At 42.5% G+C, this 20,011-nt stretch overlaps 1 protein-coding gene across 2 annotated transcripts in view; it reads right to left on the bottom strand.

Annotated features, from left to right (window-relative positions):
* Positions 1 to 20,011, bottom strand: part of ZDHHC2 (zinc finger DHHC-type palmitoyltransferase 2) — a 128,747-nt gene that overhangs the window by 66,890 nt on the left and 41,846 nt on the right. For both annotated transcript variants that reach the window (XM_056558804.1, XM_056558796.1), the window contains one exon: positions 5,341 to 5,435. In XM_056558804.1, the coding sequence (XP_056414779.1) occupies positions 5,341 to 5,435 (95 nt within the window). The remainder of the gene's footprint in view (positions 1 to 5,340; positions 5,436 to 20,011) is intronic.

Here is a 20,011-nt window from a genome sequence, read left to right as displayed (position 1 = left end):
TTACCCGTTCCCGTCTCCTGCGGTCATGTGCTGGCGCGCGCGGCTCCGCTCTCTAGGGCGCGCGCGCGCCAGCTCCCTGAGACTTAAAGGGCCAGTGCACCAATGATTGGTGCCTGGCCCAATTAGCTTAATTGGTTCCCACCTGTTCCCTGCTTATATCTAGTCTCCTCCCTTGCACTCCCTTGCCGGATCTTGTTGCCTTAGTGCCAGTGAAAGCGTTCTTTGTGTGTTTATACCCTGTGTACCAGAACTATTGCTATCTCCCCTGACTACGAACCTTGCCGCCTGCCCCCGACCTTCTGCTACGTCCGACTTTGCTTCTGCCTACTCCCTTGTACCTCGCCTATCTTCAGCAGCCAGAGAGGTGCCGTTGCTAGTGGATACGACCTGGTCACTACCGCCGCAGCAAGACCATCCCGCTTTGCGGCGGGCTCTGGTGAAAACCAGTAGTGTCTTAGAACCGGTCCACTAGCACGGTCCTCGCCATCCCTCTCTGGCACAGAGGATCCACCTCCTGCCAGCCGGCATCGTGACAGTACTTCTGTTTAAGAAATAAATATAAAATTCCAGCCTCAATAAATCCAGTCTTTGCTACTTTTTAAAAGGTTGTTATTACCAGATGACACCATGTCTGACTATACATTTTATATAATTAACATTATTAAGTGAATAGCTCACTATGTGATACACCAGGACCATGATGGACCAGGCCACCAGAGTAGAAGCCAAGCTCACATAGAGGCTCTGTGTTCTGGCTCATGATGTCCATATGCCCTATGAGGGCACTGTTATTTCTTTATATAGTACCCACATCTCCCGCAGTGCTTTACAGAGACTATAATTACTCACATCAGTCCCTATGCCCATTGGGGTTTACAATCTAAATTCTAAACTATCCTATCAGTGTTATTATTGAGTGTGGAAGGAAAGCAGAGAACCCGGAGGAAAGAAACACAAACATGGGGAGAACACACAAACTCCATGCAGATGTTGCAATTGGTTGGATTTGTACCCAGGACTCCAGTGCTACAAGGCAACCTCCATAAGATACAATTAAGCTACAAATAAAATGGTTAATAAATGACTGAAAGGTGGATGTTAATGACTTTTTTGTGTTCAGGATATAAATATTGTTCACATTAACAATTCCTCATTACGCGACCTCCTATCTTGTGCAGTGACACAGAAAAATAATCAGTAAAGCGAGTACAGTTTGTTATTTACTGCAAAACAGCTGAGCAATCTTTTCTTGCTACATCAAAGGGAACAGATATTGAATACATTGCCTCTGGAAAGAGCTTATATAAAGTGTACAAACAGAAAAAGAATTTATACAAACAATCCCAGATTAGTATAATTTCTTCATCAGGCCAAGATCTAGCAAAGTAAATACTAAACGGAAATCATATTAAAGAACTGAAAAGGGATCAAACACATACAGTGTTATTTCTCGAAACATCTAAAATCGATTAAATGCAGGCTTTACTGTTGTGTTACGTCTCTGCCACAGTTTTACATCAATTTTCTAAAAATTGCAGAAGAAATGTTAAAACTGCATATTTTTTTAATCACAATTTTGAACATTTGCAGCAAAAACCCGCCAAAACTGTTACAGTTCAGCAACATACAAGCAAGGACAAGGTGTGTGTCCATGTGCCACAGCCGTGGTCTGTTCCACTGATGAATGTATCCACCTGACTATATCTTAAAGGGTTACTCCAGGGAAGTATATAGAAAAAAGCTCCAAAGCCACCACACTTCCTGGATATGTTACCTGTAACCCATCCTGCCTGATATGCATGGATCCTGTAGCCTCTGTTGTCTTCTATGGCTTTGTCATCCTTCTCTCCCCTTGCCTATATCTCCCAGCAATCATTGCAGCTCTGCTCTGCCAGCCCCCACCCACCTACTCTGAGTCATTCTGCCATGGGCACAGCGCAGCAGAATCCCATTGATATTAATTGGATCCTGCTGCTACGGAATCTCCTTGCGGAATTCCACATTAGAATTCCGCACAAAGGTTCCACAGCAGCAGTGTCCCATTGATATTAATGGGATTCTGCTGTGCTGTGCACACTGTGAATATTTATAATGGTTACCTCAGCTGCTTCACCCTTTCCCTGACAGCCCCTCCCACTTGATCATTGCAAGTCTTGCTACTGGAAACCCCAGTGATCAGCTGCAGATAACCACACATTTTATGTGCATTTTGGGCATCTCAGGACAGTTGCTAAGCGTGGACACAAGCATGCCAGAAGTCACTGTGTAACAACCCATTGCAATTTTTTACAGATCACTGAAAATGCATTGTAGGTCTATGTTCACACACCATTTTTTTGGCATCATTTTAAGTCACAAAGATCTAAAACTGACCAAATACAAAAAGGGCTGAAAAAACTGAACGTAAAAAAAAAAAAACAGCTATTAATAAGCCTGAAAAACAGTGTCTAAAATTGGTTTCCAGTAGTTAAGAAATACCTATAAAGCTTAGTAGCTATATTTTTTTCTAAAATGAAAACAAATAAAAAATTATTATTTTATTTTTACCTCCTTTTTTTTTTTTTTTTTTTTATATCTGATGCTACTGACACACATCTCATGTTTCCATTGATGACCTTTGGTTGGTGATGTATCCAATGTATTAAATAGACATTTTAAAATACTTTTAATATGTCCTATAGACATTTTAAAAAGTTTTGGATTGCAAACTGATCAACAGACAGAGCCAAGAAGTGTGCACTAAGCGCCTTCTCCCATAGCTCTGTACTGTGTGACTGAGACAGTCATATAATGCATATATATGGAATAGTCTAGGTCCCATAGACAGAGAGCAGGAAGAGAAGCACTCAGCTGCATGCTTCTCTCTTAGCTTGTTCTTGGGAGTCGCGGTCTTAGCACCCAGACTTTGACCGATCATCAAACGTTTAATGACATGTCAAAACTTTTTTCAATGACAGATACACTTTATATTCATCCCTTAACTACATTTCTTTACGTATGCTAACAACCTGTTAGTTTTTTAAATTATTCTGAGAAGCAAGTAGATCAAAATACAAATGGTGGATGTGCGGCTATGTTTCTCTATTTGTGTTCTACATTTTTTAGCATGCGCTTTTCCACTATGCTTTTTGTCCCACCCTATTCACCTTATAGCACGCAGAATAAAGGTGCATTGACATCATGATTTTGCTATACCGTTTTCAGTAAATGTTTTCATTTTGAAAACCGTATGCAACCGCATAGAAAAATGTATACATTGACCTATGATACAAAAACTTACATCAAAATGTATAAATTGACCTACCATACAAAAACTTACACAACTTGATGAGTTCAGTTGTGTACGTTTTTGTACGTTTACGTTTTTCTGCGTTCTTTTTTCCGTGCACAAGACCATAGTATACCACTATGTGCACGGATCTGTGCTGTTTTTTTCATTTTACTTCACAGTCACCCAGGACTCCTGCAGTACTGTGGTGCTACTACTCTCATCATGGAACAGGCTCTTTTCCATAATAGGAGTGTCACGATTCGGCTGGCTGGAGGTGGATCCTCTGTGCCAGAGAGGGATTGGCGTGGACCGTGTCGGTGGACCGGTTCTAAGTTGCTACTGGTTTTCACCAGAGCCCGCCGCAAAGCGGGATGGCCTTGCAGCGGCGGTAGCAACCAGGTCGTATCCACCGGCAACGGCTCAACCTCTCTGACTGCTGAGATAAGCGCGGTACAAGGGAGTAGACAAAAGCAAGGTTGGACGTAGCAGAAGGTCAGGTCAGGCAGCAAGGATCGTAGTCAGGGGCAACGGCAGGAGGTCTGGAACACAGGCTAGGAACACACAAGGAAACGCTTTCACTGGCACAATGGCAACAAGATCCGGCAAGGGAGTGCAGGGGAAGTGAGGTATAAATAGGGAAGTGCACAGGTGAAGGTACTGATTAAAACCCATGCGCCAATCAGTGGCGCACCGGCCCTTTAAATCGCAAAGACGGGACAGCACAGACGGGGAACGAGTCTGGTAAGCGGGTCGGGATGCGCATCCCGGCTGGAAACATTATCACAGCGCACCCGGTCAGCAGGTCTGACCAGGGCGCTGCGAATGGGAGAATGCTGTGAGCGCTCCGGGGAGGGGCGGGGACCCGGAGCGCTCGGCGTAACAAGGAGTAGTAGTTCCCTGGCTGCAGGAATCTGCAGCCAGCTGGGGAGACTACAGTAGCGCTTGTACTACTACTCCCATCATGGAACAGTCTATTCCATATTGGGGGTAGTAGTACAGGGGACGAGGGATTGACCACATCGGGTCTCATTTCTGAGACCCGCTGCAGTCATAAGTTACGAACCATGGGAGCGGGCGGCATGCCGTGCCACTCCACTCCCCAGCAATGTATATTTTACATTAAGAACTTTAAAATTTTACAGTCTTTTAAAGGCTTTGTGTTTTTCATAGAGCCAGCCGGGGAAGGAATGCTGCCCACTTACCCAGTAGGAGTCATCCCTCCTACTACTGCTTCCATCATGGACAGTGTCTGTTCTATGATTGGAACAGTAGTAGGAGGCACAGCTCCTGCCGGGGAAGCGGGCGACATTGTGCTGCGTTCCCCGGCTGGCCGACTCTATGTAAAAACACTAAGCCGCACTGTCAAATTTTAAAAACCCCTCCTTAAACCGTGAATGGCCACTCATTCAGAGCTCCCGGCAGGGTATTTGAATATGAAGTTGTGAGTTTCAAATATACATTGCAATATACAGTACAGAGCCGTGTGGCATGCAGCCCTCTCCTCTTGTTAATAGGTTATGATCGAATCGGGTCTCAGAAGTGAAACCCAATGTTATCAATCCCTCAGCTCCTGTACTACTACCCCCAACATGGAACAGACTATACTGTAGTCTCCACAGCCACCTGCAGACTCCCACAGCCTGAGAAACTACTACTCCCATCATGGAAATGAGTCTGTTCCATGATGGGAGTAGTAGTACCACCGGATGCAGAGCGTCTGTAGGCGACTGTGGAAATTACTTTTTAACAGATATAAAAACCGTATACATTTTCCCTACGTTTTTGTCAGTTTTTAGTTTCCCGTTTTTGAGGGGAAAAAACTGATACAAAAATAGTAGTAGTGTAGTTGAGAAACAGTTCTACACTTCTAGGGAGAGGCACAAAGCCTGAAATACTCAAGGCAAGGCAATGCACAGCATGTCATATATGCCACCAGAAAAGGCGAGGAGCCTCTAAAAATTAGCAGGTTAGAATCACAAATTAATATTAAGTTATAAAGTGAGAGAAGACATAAATTTACTGTATACATAAAAAGAAAGTCCCAGAAAATCTTAAGTTCTTAACCTTACCTCTTTAGTTGGATTCATTGGTATTGTGAAGACAGTCTTCCAGTAAGACCAAACAAACAGGAGAACAAAGAAGTGATATGCTATCAGACAGAGAACTGGGAGAAATGGAAAAAAAAATCATATTATTTAGATGCTAAAAGGCATTTTGTAAGAAATAATACAATTGCGTTACTGGTCATCTGACTGCTGCTTTGAGATGTTCAAGATGCATTACTAAATGATGTTTAAGTAACATATAGACTAAGGTACATCACTGCATGAGGGTCCAACCACAAAAAATGATTAAAGGAAAACAGTCAGCCTGTTCACCCACACTAAACACAATACACTGGGTTATAGAACAGGAGTCCATTGAGGGGTCAGATACAGTGGGGCAAAAGAGTATTTAGTCAGCCACCAACTGTGCAGGTTCTCCCACTTAAAAAGATGAGAGAGGTCTATAATTTTCATCATAGGTATACCTCAACTATTAGAGACACAATGAGAAAAATAAAATCCATTAAATCACATTGCCTGATTTTTTAAGATTTTATTTGCAAATTATGGTGGAAAATAAGTATTTGGTCAATAACAAAAGTTCATCTTTATACTTTGTTATATACCCTTTGTTGGCAATGACAGAGGTCAGATGTTTTCTGTAAGTCTTCACAAGGTTTTCACACGCTGTTGCTGGTATTTTGACTCATTCCTCCATGTAGATCTCCTCAAGAGCAGTGATGTTTTGGGGCTGTTGCTCGGCAACACAGACTTTCAACTCCCTCCAAAGGTTTTCTATGGGGTTGAGATCTGGAGACTGGCTAGGCCACTCAAGGACCTTGAAATGCTTCTTATGAAGTGATTCCTTTGTTGCCCGGGCGGTGTGTTTGGGATCATTGTCATGCTGAAAGACCCAGCTAAGTTTCATCTTCAATGCCCTTGCTGATGGAAGGTTTTCACTCAAAATCTCATGATACACGGCCCTATTCATTCTTTCCTCTACACGGATCAGTCATCCTGGTCCCTTGGCAGAAAAAACAGCTCCACAGCATGTTTCCACCCCCATGCTTCACAGTAGGTATGGTGTTCTTTGGATGCAACACAGCTTTCTTTCTCATTCCAACATGACAAGTTGAATTTTTACCAAAAAGTTCTACTTCGGTTTCATCTGACCATATGACATTCTCCCAATACTCTTCTGGATCATCCAAATGCTCTCTAGCAAACTTCAGATGTGCCCGGACATGTGCTGGCTTAAGAAGGGGGCATGTCAGGCACTGCATGATTTGAGTCCCTGGCGGCGTAGTGTGTTACTGATGGTAGCCTTTGTTACTTTGGTCCCAGCTCTCTGCAGGTCATTCACTTGGTCCCCCCCATATGGTTCTGGGATTTTTGCTCACCGTTCTTGTGATCATTTTGACACCATGGGGTGAGATTTTGCGTGGTGCCCCAGATCGAGGGAGATTATTAGTGGTCTTGTATGTCATTCATTTTTTAATAATTGCTCCAACAGTTGATTTCTTCAAACCAAGCTGCTTGCATATTGCAGATTCAGTCTTCCTATCCTGGTGCAGGTTTACAATTTTGTTTCTGGTGTCCTTCGACAGCTCTTTGGTCTTGACCATAGTGGAGTTTGGAGTGTGACTGTTTGAGGTTGTGGACAGGTGTCTTTTATACTGATAACAAGTTCAAACAGGTGAAATTAATACAGGTAACGAGTGGAGGACAGAGGAGACTCTTAAAGAAGAAGTTACAGGTCTGTGGGAGCCAGAAATCTTGCTTGTTTGTAGGTAACCAAATACTTATTTCCCATCATAATTTGCAAATAAATTCTTTACAAATCAGACAATGTGATTTAATGGTATTTTTTTTTTTTTCTCATTATGTCTCACATAGTTGAGTTATACCTATGATGAAAATTACAGGCCTCTCTCATCTTTTTAAGTGGGAGAACTTGCACAATTGGTGGCTGACTAAATACTTTTTTGCCCCATTGTACTTAAATATGTCCACTAGGTCCTGAGATTTGTCCCCCAGAAAATCCTCTGCTAAATTCAGTAAATTGTGCGCAGGGGGAGGGGCTCTGCACAATTAATTTACATATTCATTGTCTGTGACTCCACATCACTAGGATGTAGGGGGAGGGGCCCCACCCACTCAATTTACATATTTATTGTCTGTGACTACACTTCACTAGGATTTGGAGTCACAGACAATGAACATGTAAATTAAGTGGGAGGAGCCCCGCCCCCACTACGTGATTCATTGAGTTCAGCAGAGGATCTTCTAGGGGACATATCTAAGGACCTACTGGACATATTTAGGTAAGTGAGTTGGGTTTAGTGTGGGTGCACAGGCTGACAGTTTTTCTTTAAGTAACATGGAAAAAGCCTTTGTATACTTTTACTTGCATTGTAAAATCTGCTGCTTTCATTGCTCACACAGGCCATATCATTACTATTCATGGGCTACTCTCAAATACCCTAGATACTGAAACCTGTTCTTGTTTTTCAATTTGCTTCTATTTTCTGATCATCATTTTTAAAATTTTATTTTTAGTACATTATTATTAGGAGGGAACCATTATGTCTGAGCTGTTGTTAAAATCATTTAGAAATATGCTTTACAGGAGGATCTATGGATATAGTTCACCCTATTCACTTGCATGGTAGTTTTCTAGGCATGCTCTGTGACCTGTTTACAGAGGTTAGTGTGCAGGGAGGGGGACACTGAGCTCTGAATGTGAATGGTCTGACCCTGTTTTACCTATATCTAGTTGTCACTGTTCAATGTATTCCTTTCTGTGATGATAAGGAGGAGAATGCTGAAATAACCTTTGCAGAACAAGGGGTGTCAGTTTATTATAAGGCTTAGTGATCACAATGAAAACTGCAAGGTTTCAGGATTATTTTATAATATAGAAAACAAACAGGAAAATAAAAAACATCATAACTGTAATGTTTAATTGGATAAATTTTCCTCTAAACAAGTTTCGATTAAAGGGGTATTCCAGGAATTTTTTTAATTTGACTATGCTACAGGGGCTGTAAAGTTAGTGTAGTTCATAATATAGTGTCTGTACCTGTCTGTGACGGTTTTCTCACAATTCTTCTGTGATTTTCACTCCAATATTTATTTTTAACAGCATACAAAATGACTGTTGTCTCAGATTTTTCCCAGGTTGCACTGCGGCCGAGACCTGACTCACTAGTCAGTTGATGACAGGGAGCATGTCTGCTTCAATGGGTGGGTGGATCGCTTGGTGGGAAAGGGATCAATCTGAAACTATTGCAACAGCTGGAGGCACCCTGATTGAAAACCACAGGTCTTTTGAATGGATACAGCTCATTTATGTTTCCATGGGTGGCTGATGTGTGGGAGGGAGGAAAATGGAATTGTGGGATTTGTAGTCAAAAAAAGAAAAGTCAAACAGGAAATATCAGTTCACAATAAGCTAGCCACAGTGTTATGATAATCTCACAACATAGCCATTTAGCCCCAAGACAAGTGCAGATCCTTCCTAAGCATGTCCATTACTGTCTGCCAGGTACGTACTAAAATCACCTTATGGTGGATAACCCCTTTAATGGCCCTCATTATCTGCAAAGATATTTACTAACAGTCAGGGGCATTGCTAGGTCTTCAAAAGATCTGGGGCACGGGCCATAGGCGCCCTCTGTGCCCCTGTATATAGTTATAGGTCCCTCTGTTCCCCATATGTAATTGTAGGCCCCTCTGTGCACTGCCTCAAGCCATATACAGTATACAGCTGTCGGCAGCATGTCTGTGTACTGCCCTCTATTCTTACCACTGCTCCTCCAGTCCAGAGTCAGTGGTAAGAGCATTGAAGCTGGCGTGCTGGACAATTACGGTTCTGACCACCCACACTTCCTGCCAAATGATAAGCTAAGAACCTTTATTATACAGTGTATGTATCACTGCTCACCAGGGACACACATGGTTTTCTGGCAGGTTGCGGCTTAGAAACTTAAAATAATACCTCTACACCAGGACAACATATTACTATGCCAGTGACTAATACCATGATACTGTTATTATATAAAAAACACTATACAGTAGGGATCGACCTATATCGATTTTTTAGGGACGATATCGATAATCTGCGGCCTTTCTGGCCGATAGCCGATAACTTATACTGATATTCCGGTATAAGTTATCAGCTATTCTCCCCCGGCACCGCAGATCAGTGATTTAAAGCGGGTGCTTTAAATTAATGAATTGCAGCAGCTTTTGCGGGGCCAGAAATCGCTGCTGCCCGCTTCTCTCCCCCTGCCTGTCCTGGGGTCCTCCCTAGTCCAACCACCACCGCTGCCCCATTGCCTCCCCCATCCCCGGTTTTATAATTACCTGTTCCCGGGGCCCGGGGTCCGCGCGACTTCTGGCTCCGGCGGCATCCTGAGCTGTCACAGTGCGCACTGACGGTGACGCAGCGCGCAGGAGCCAGAAGTAGCGCAGACCCCGGGAACAGGCAATTATAAAACCGGGGATGGAGGAGGCAATGGGGCAGCAGCGGCTGCGGTGGTGGTGGCCTCTGGCAGGGGAGGCGGGGCGGGGGACGGGGCATTATCGGCATATCGGCAAGGTTATTGCCGATACCAATAATGTCCAAAATCGTGAATATCATCCCATAATATCGGCCAAACCGATATTCGGTCGATCCCTACTATACAGAGCCCACAATACAAGGACAAATTGTGCCACACCATGACCACTACCATTACCCTCATATAGTGACTGGATACTACCATACTGATACTGAAAAAAACCATTAACTCCTTAAGGACACATGACGTACTGGAACATCATGTGTCCGGTCCCGATCCATAACGCAGGGCCACGGCGTGGCATAGCGGGTCGGGCCCGGGCTCTAACAACGGCCGGGACCCGTGGCTAACAGCGCGCGGCATTGATCGCGGTGCCGCGCGCTATTAACCCTTTAGACGCGGCGTTCAAAGTTGAACGCCGCGTCTAAAGTGAAAGTATGCCAGTTAGCTCAGTGGGCTGTTCGGGATAGCCGCGGCGAAATCGCGGCATCCCGAACAGCTTACAGGACAGCAGGAGGGTCCCTACCTGCCTCCTCGCTGTCCGATCGCCGAATGACTGCTCAGCGCCTGAGATCCAGGCATGAGCAGTCAAGCGGCAGAATCATCGATCACTGGTTTCCTATGAGAAACCAGTGATCAATGATAAAGATCAGTGTGTGCAGTGTTATAGGTCCCTATGGGAGCTATAACACTGCAAAAAAAAAAGTGAAAAAAAAAGTGAATAAAGATCATTTAACCCCTTCCCTATTAAAAGTTTGAATCACCCCTTTTCCCATAAAAAAAAACACAGTGTAAATAAAAATAAACATATATGGTATCGCCGCATGCGGAAATGTCTGAATTATAAAAATATATCGTTAATTAAACCGCACGGTTAATGGCGTACGCGCAAAAAAATTCCAAAGTCCAAAATAGTGCATTTTTGGTCACTTTTATCTAATATTAATTTTCTTGCATGTAGCTATGATTTTTTCCAGAAGTACGAGAAAATGAAACCTATATGAGTAGGGTATCAATTTAATCATATGGACCAACAGAATAAAGATAAGGTGTCATTTTTAACGAAAAATTTACTACGTAGAAACGGCAGCCCCCAAAAGTTACAAAACAGCATTTTTTTTCCAATTTTGTCTCACAATGATTTTTTTTCCGTTTCGCCATAGATTTTTGGGCAAAATGACTGACGTCATTACAAAGTAGAATGGTGGCGCAAAAAATAAGCCATCATATGAATTTTTAGGTACAAAATTGAAAGAGTTATGATTTTTTAAAGGCAAGGAGGAAAAAACGAAAATGCAAAAACGGAAAAACCCTCGGTCCTTAACTCCTTAAGGACTCAGCCCATTTTGGCCTTAAGGACTCAGACAATTTAATTTTTACGTTTTCATTTTTTCCTCCTCGCCTTCTAAAAATCATAACTCTTTTATATTTTCATCCACAGACTAGTATGAGGGCTTATTTTTTGCGTGACCAGTTGTCCTTTGTAATGACATCACTCATTATATCATAAAATGTATGGCGCAACCAAAAAACACTATTTTTGTGGGGAAATTAAAACGGAAAACGCAATTTTGCTAATTTTGGAAGGTTTTGTTTTCACGCCGTACAATTTATGGTAAAAATGACGTGTGTTCTTTATTCTTAGGGTCAATACGATTAAAATGATACCCATTATTATATACTTTTATATTATTGTTGCGCTTAAAAAAAATCACAAACTTTTTAACCAAATTAGTACGTTTATAATCCCTTTATTTTGATGACCTCTAACTTTTTTATTTTTCCATATAAGTGGCGGTATGGGGGCTCATTTTTTGCGCCATGATCTGTACTTTTTTTTGATACCACATTTGCATATAAAAAACTTTTAATACACTTTTTATAATTTTTTTTTAATAAAATGTATTAAAAAAGTAGGAATTTTGGACTTTTTTTTATTTATTTTCGTTCACGCCGTTCACCGTACGGGATCATTAACATTTTATTTTAATAGTTCGGACATTTACGCACGCGGCGATACCAAATATGTCTATAAAAAATGTTTTTTACGCTTTTTGGGGGTAAAATAGGAAAAAAAGGACGTTTTACTTTTTTATTGGGGGAGGGGATTTTTCACTTTTTTTTTACTTTTACTTTTACATTTTTTTACATTTTTTTTTACACTTGAATAGTCCCCATAGGGGGCTATTCATAGCAATACCATGATTGCTAATACTGATCTGTTCTATGTATAGGACATAGAACAGATCAGTATTATCGGTCATCTCCTGCTCTGGTCTGCTCGATCACAGACCAGAGCAGGAGACGCCGGGAGCCGCACGGAGGAAGGAGAGGGGACCTCCGTGCGGCGTTATGAATGATCGGATCCCCGCAGCACAATCCCACTGAAATCTATAGGACTCTTCTGATGTGGAATCTCTGTGCAGACATTCTGTACAAGTTCTGCCCATGTGAACATACCCTTACAATACAATTCACACAATACAATACAACACAGACAACTCCCAGCATGTTGAACTATATAGCAGCAGTATAGTATAAGTTATAGTGTAACATGCTGGGAGTTGTAGTTGTGGTCTGGGTCAACTGCAGAGCCATAGGCTGTGTCAGGGCATGCTGGGAGTTGCAGTTTGTTACTACCTAACTACAACTCCAAGCATGCTCTGACACAGCCAATGGCTCTGCAGTTGACCCAAACTGCAACTACAACTCCTAGCATGTTACTCTAAAACTTATACTATAGTACTGCTATATACATTGCTCAAAAATTTTTTAAGGGGTACTCCGGTGCTTACACATCTTATCCCCTATCCAAAGGAGAGGGCATAAGATGCCTGATTGCGGGAGTCCCGCAGCTGGGGACACCCGTGATCATGCATGCGGCACCCCGTTTGTAATCAGTCCCCGGAGCGTGTTCGCTCCGGGTCTGATTACGGGTCTGATTACGGTGATAGCTATCACGCCCCCTACCGTAGGCTTGCATTGAGGGGCGGAGCGTGACGTCACACGGGGGCGGAGGGGTGGTGGGTCAGTAATGGTGGGGGGTGGCATTTCTTTGGGGGGGCCCACAAAGCCCTCCATGTGCCTACCAGAGGTAGCATGACTGCCATTAGGTACCAAAATGAGATCCTCAGAGCCCTTGTGAGACCATATGATGGTGCGGTTGGCCCTGGGTTCCTCCTAATGCAAGACAATGCTAGACCTAATGTGGCTGGAGTGTGTCAGCAGTTCCTTCAAGAGGAAGGCATTGATGCTATGGACTGGCTCGCCTGTTCCCCAGACCTGAATCTGATTGAGCACATCTGGGACATCATGTCTCGCTACATCCACCAACGCCATGTTGCACCACAGACTGTCCAGGAGTTGGCACCACAGACTGTCCAGGAGTTGGCACCACAGACTGTCCAGGAGTTGGCACCACTGACTGTCCAGGAGTTGGCACCACAGACTGTCCAGGAGTTGGGCCACCTCATTAGGAGCATGCCCAGGCATTGTAGGGAGGTCATACGAGCACCTGGAGGCCACACACACTACTGAGCCTCATTTTGACTTGTTTTAAAGACATTACATAAAGTTGGATCAGCCTGTAGTGCGGTTTTCCACTTTGATTTTGAGTGTGACTCCATATCCAGACCTCCATTGGTTGATAAATTTGATTTCCATTGATCATTTTTGTGATTTTATCAGCACATTCAACATGTAAAGACGAAAGTATTTCATACGATTAGTTCATTCATATAGATCTAGGATGTGTTATCTTAGTGTTCCCTCTCTTTTTTTGAGCAGTGTTTTTCATGTGTTGGGAAACACTGCATTAGAGCACTGCATTTTTTTAGCTGAGAAGTGTCTGGTGATTCCCTGCACACACCGCACCTTACATAATCAGCTCTGTTATGTCATCTGACAAACTCATTGCTGCTTAGTTAGCACCAGTACTCACCTCTTCAGATTTGCCTGTGATAGATACTCAACACTATGACCCCGAGGAGAGAGAGCACATGACCTCTGACATACCCATCACATGACCTTTGACATGCCCATCCCATGACTGGAGCAGGCCTGTAAATGCTGAGGAGACAGCTGGTAAGCAAAGCGTCTCCCTGCAGCTCTGTGCACACCATAAAGTTTTCAACTTTATCAGTGTCCTAAGAGACGCAGATAAAGTTGAAAGACATGCTGCTGCCTCACTGGACTGATCTCTCCGGCCCTTATGGGAGGGATTTTCCCCCTACAGACAGCACCATAAGGCAGGTCTTTGCAGTGTTATATTAGCGCCGGCCCTGTGGATGACATGGGCCAAAACTACAGCAGCTGACATACGGGGCACCTGTCTTCACATTCGGGGCACGAGCCCCAAATGATTTAACCTAGTGACGCCCCTGCTAACAGTTCTGTTCACTTCTCTTCTTCAGCTTTCTGCAGTGTGCCATTCAGAAAAAAGCCTGTCATAGAAGCTTTCTCTGACAGGTATGTTATCAACCCTTTTCTCCAGTCCTGAAGTTGGGTAAACACTGTGTTTAGTGTTTATGTTAGACATGTTTATCCTTTTGAATATGATAAAAAAAAAACATATATGAAAACACAACTCTGACTAAAATTGACATAGACAAACCATTTGTTTCAGTTTGCCTTAGTTTCATTGGTTTGCATTTTATCTTTTTTTTGCTGTAGTGTAGCATATTGACTGAGCTATTGTGTACTACAAAAAAAGCTTATATACGGCAATCCATTAACTTTTGCAATGGAAGTAAATGGAAAATGGATTCTGATGTATGGCATACAGCAGCATTTGTTTTTAGACACTTGATTGGGTCATAGATCAGCTTAAAAGAAAGTTGAGGAGGAGATAGATAAAGAGACTAATATTGAGCATCCAACAGCCTTATGGATTTTACTGAGGACAGGATATTGCAGGAGGCTGTAGAAGAGAAGGTTAATAATGGTTAAAGGGGTACTCCGGTGGAAAGCAATCCGGGGAAAAACAATCAAAGTTGATCACCACGTCTAAAGTAAAAAAAAAGCATTCCCTGCTGCTCAGTCAGGCTGATTGGGACCACCACAGTGAAACCGTGGTGTCTCGATCAGCTAGGACGCACGAGGAGGGTCCCTTACCTGCCTCTTGCGTGTCCGATCAGCAATTGATTGCTCCTAGCCTGAGATCCAGGCTTGAGCAATCGACCGCCGATAACAATGATCGATGCAATGCTATGGCATAGCATTGATCAGTGCCTGCAATCATTGCAAAAAAAAAAAAGTGTAAAAAAAAGTTAATAAATGTGATTTAACCACTTCCCTAATAAAAGTTTGAATCACCCCCCTTTTCCCATAAAAAAACTATGTAAATAAAAATAAATATAAACATGTGGGGTATCGCCGTGTGTGCAAATGTCCGAACTATAAAAATGTATAATTTATTAAACCGCACGGTCAATGGCGTACGCGTAAAAAAATTCCAAAGTCCAAAATAGCCTATTTTTGTTAACTTTTTATACCTTCAAAAAAATGAATAAAAAGCGATCAGAAAGTCCAATCAGAACAAAAATAGTACCGATATAAACAGATCACAGTGCAAAAAATGAGCCCTCATACATCCCCGTATACGGAAAAATAAAAAAGTTATAGGGGTCAGAAGATGACATTTTTAAACGGATACATTTTTGTGCATGTAGTTATGATTTTTTCCAGAAGTACGACAAAATCAAACCTATATAAGTAGGGTATCATTTTAATCATATGGACCTACAGAATAAACACAAGGTGTCATTTTTGCCGAACAATTTACTGCATAGAGACGGAAGCCCCCAAAAGTTACAACATTGTGTTTTTTCTTCAATTTTGTCGCACAATTATTATTTTTTTGTTTCACCGTAGATCTTTGGGTAAAATGACTGATGTCATTACAAATTAGAACTGGTGGCGCAAAAAATAAGCCATCATATGGATTTGTAGGTGGAAAATTGAAAGGGTTATGATTTTTAAAAGGTAAGGAGGAAAAAACGAAAATGCAAAAACTGAAAAATGCTGAGTCCTTAAGGGGTTAATAATGGTTAAGTTCACATCCGTTTTATTTACTTGTTTTTTCTTTTGTACTACTCTACGTCAGCTTCTGTCATGTAGCCCAACATTTTACCAGACACAAGTGTGCCATTTTTGGTGGACTCTGGGATAGAGGAACCTAAAAGAACCTCAGACACTGATATGTATCTGAGTAATCTGATCATTTTATTTATAAAGTTCTATCTAGAAAATGTTTTTAAACAAAAATTATCCACAGCTTTTAAAGTCATATTTTACAAGTTTTAGGTTCACATCTGTGTTGGAGGCTCCATTAAAGTCACTGTGGTCTATCAGGTGCCGTTGACATTACTGGGATTTTTACATGGAAGAATGATGTTACTGTGATAGCATCCGTTCGAGGTCCATAGAAAAGGATAAAGTGATGGCGTTATTTGGGCATGCTGGGAGTTATAGTTTTGCAAGAGCTGGAGACACGCTGGTTGAAGAACACTGAGGTAGAGAATTGTAATATAAGAGCACACAGCAGCTCGGAAAGAAGAGACGAGGAGGCACTTGCAGTTCAGCCAAGGACCTTTAATCTGATATGGTCAATGATGCAACACTGGCCGATGGGCCGTTTCTGTGCTTAATCATGGCCACAGCCAGCACACAGCAGTGTTATCGTTCAGCCATATGTCCTTAATCCTCATACAGCAAGAGTGACAGAATCTATAATCTGATTATTTCTATAGGCAGAATCATTTCATATTATAGAATACAAGTTGCATGCAAATGAATACACATTAAGTCTATATCCAATAAAAAGGGCCCAATTCATGACGGCATTATACATAGCAATTCAATGAATGGAAAGGGCAAAACAAATTTAAGTGACAAAGCACCAGCAAAAAGTCTTACAGAAAGCAAAGTATTAAGCAGATGTTACAAATGCTTTCTATGCAGTATTCAGACAGACAAGATCCATAATAACACAACATCTGGACACAGAGATTACACAGTACGACTAATATGAGCGGACAAGTAAGTCAGTAGAGCATTTTATATTAGCGCAATAAAAAATATGGTATGTAAGAAAACAATGGAGAAATACAATAACAAATGGATGACACAAAAGTATCATCCACACAAATGTGGGGCACAGGAGTGTATTATTCTTGATCAGAGAAACTATGGAGATCAGGACACTTCTTGCTGTACTATGGTTTGGTGCAGTAAAGTGTCCGAATTCCTGACCTAAATACTTAGATTTTTAGAAGGAAATAAATAGCAAGCGAAATGAATTCAACTTAGTAGCTAAAAACCAATAGTGACATAGCACAAAAACTAAGGGAAAATATGAAAGGAGATTGGATCATACAGACCCTCTAAATAAACTGGGAAATAGGAGTGTGGGTGACCTAGGGAAAGCAGAGACTACAAACATACATTTGCCACTAATCCTAACTTCCATTGCTTTCATCTTCAGCTGGTAAAAGGCTAAAAGGGAGGGGATTATCCAAGGGGAAGTGTATAAAGAGGTTATCCATACACAAAAAAAAGTCAGCCGAAAGAGGAAAACCTTACTGCATACAGGGCAAAGGGGGGGGGGGGTACTCCAGCTGCAATTACGGTAGTTTTTACAGCCTGAACTCTTAGGATATACACAGTAAATCTATATAATTCTCAGTTTTAATAGTAATATGAGATGGCAGGACTAAAACAATGGAGGAGATTAAAGGATTGTGCCACCTGAAAATGGCCTATTGTGTAAATAACATTTTTATGTTATACATGATTTTTACAAATTTTTGATGCTTTTTAAAATTTTTGATTTTACTATGTTTATTACAAATTAATCCTGAAACCTTGCAGTTTTTATTTTGACCCCAAAAGTTAAAGCTAAGGTGACACTTCCTTTTCTGTACAAATATCTTTTCCAGAAATCTGCTCCTTATGATCACATAGAAGTGTACAGTGAAAGTTGAAAGCAGGGCTGTGGAGTCGGTAGATAAATGTTCCGACTCCGACTCCAACTCCGACTCCGGAGTTTTCTGTGCTTCCAACTCCGACTACGACTCCCCGACTCCTCTGTATTAATATGTGAATGTATTTTATACATTCCTTGAAGGAAAGAAAGGCAACATACATGTCATTAACACAGGACTACTGGCTGGGAAGCCAACAGTCTACTGTATTGAACAGTTTGTTTGCTGATCTGCTGCTGAAGATAGGGCAGTGGGAGGATCCAGGAAGGGGCATTTATTATAAAACATGATTTTCCTAGTAGAATCCCATAGTCAAGTTGAAAGGGGTACTCCGCCCCTAGACATCATATCCCCTATCCAAAGGATAGGGGATAAGATGTCAGATCGCCGGGGTCCTGCTGCTGGGGAACCCCGTGATCGCCACTGCGGCACATCGCTTTCATTACTACACTGAGAGAGCTCGCTCTGTGCGTAATGATGGGCGATACAGGGGATGGAGCAGCGTGACGTCATGGCTCCACCCCTCGTGACATCACGGCCCGCCCCCTTAATGCAAGTCTATGGCAGGGGGCGTGACGACCCCCCGCCCCTTCCCATAGACTTGTATTGAGGGGGCGGGCCGTGACATCATGAGGGGCGGAGCCGTGATGTACCGATGCTCCGGGCCCCGGTATCGCCCGTCATTACGCACAGAGCGAACTCGCTCTGTGCAGTAATGAGCGCGCAGTGCCGCAGCGGCGATCCCGGGGGTCCCCAGCAGCGGGACCCCGGCGATATGACATATTATCCCCTTTCCTGGGATCGCCGATGCGGCACCGCGCTATCATTATTGCACAGAGCGAGTTCGCTCTGTGCGTAATGACGGGCGATACAGGGGCCGGAGCATCGCTACATCACGGCTCCGCCCCTCGTGATGTCTAGGGGTGGAGTACCCCTTTAAGCTAACAATCGAGTTTACAAGTTTTTATAGCCTTAGCTGAATGGCAGCAGTTTTTCCAATGGTTTACAGCTTCAGTCTTGAACTATTGACCCTCCATTCCCTTCACTTATGCAAGTGTCTCTAGTCCTGCAAAAAACATATTTCCTTAATCCCTTATCAGTGAGAGGCTAGGTTACCCATGGGTTCCCTGTAACAGCAGGACACAACACTATGGAAAGTATAAGTATTGCCACTCCTAAATGTACGTTGTGTGCCAAATAGTAAAGCACATGAAAAGCATGCTTCTTCACAGTCACTTAACGTGTTCGTTTTGCAGTTACGTGAGGCACTGCATGCATTGATCTTTATTCTTATAGTAGAGAATTCATTAATTACAACTTTTTGTGAATTGGGACATTTAATTTTTTTTTTAATTTTTATTCCAATCTAAATTTAGTAGGAGTTGGAGTCGGTGCATTGTTTGCCGACTCCGACTCCAGGTACCCAAAATTTCGTCCGACTCCGACTCCTCGACTCCGACTCCACAGCCCTGGTTGAAAGCAGTAGATAGATGAGACAATAGATGATGTCCACAGCTGAGTCTCCTCTTTCTATGGAGTACCTCTGCAAAGGTCACAGAGCATGCCTAGAAATTTTACCCATACATGTCAATGGGACAGCCACATTCCATTATTGCCTATGCTCATGTGGCTTGCTGTAAAGCATATTATATAAATAGATCAGGCACGATGGCTGCCCATAATACTGTACAAAGAAAATGAAATGAAAACAAATGGCAATCAGAATATAGAAACATTAATGGGACTGAATAGTGTGAACCCAGCCTAAGGATAAATGCACATAAGACAAATTTGCTGCAGATTTTCAGTGTGAAAATTTGCATGGCAAATCAGGAGACTATATCGGGACCGCAAGATGCAATATAAAGCTTGCTGGAGCAGGAATATTCTGTGGCAACAGGATATACAGCGGGCCTCGCAAACCTCTCACATGCCACAGGGGGCTGACAAAAAGGCACAAGGGGGTGATGAAAAGGCAAAAGGAGGTGATGAAATAGCACAAGGGGGTTATGAAATTGCACAGGGGGCTTATCTCTAAAAGCTGTGACAAAATGTTTCCAGGAGTGCGCAAGGTTGGACACACATGTTGCGGGGGCAGGCAAGAGTGAAACACACCTTGAAGGAGCAGGTGGTAACAGTCAGAAATAT

The sequence above is a fragment of the Hyla sarda genome, chromosome 1, assembly GCF_029499605.1.
Source record: "Hyla sarda isolate aHylSar1 chromosome 1, aHylSar1.hap1, whole genome shotgun sequence".
Taxonomy (NCBI): domain Eukaryota; kingdom Metazoa; phylum Chordata; class Amphibia; order Anura; family Hylidae; genus Hyla; species Hyla sarda.
This window is presented reverse-complemented; position numbering and strand designations above follow the sequence as displayed.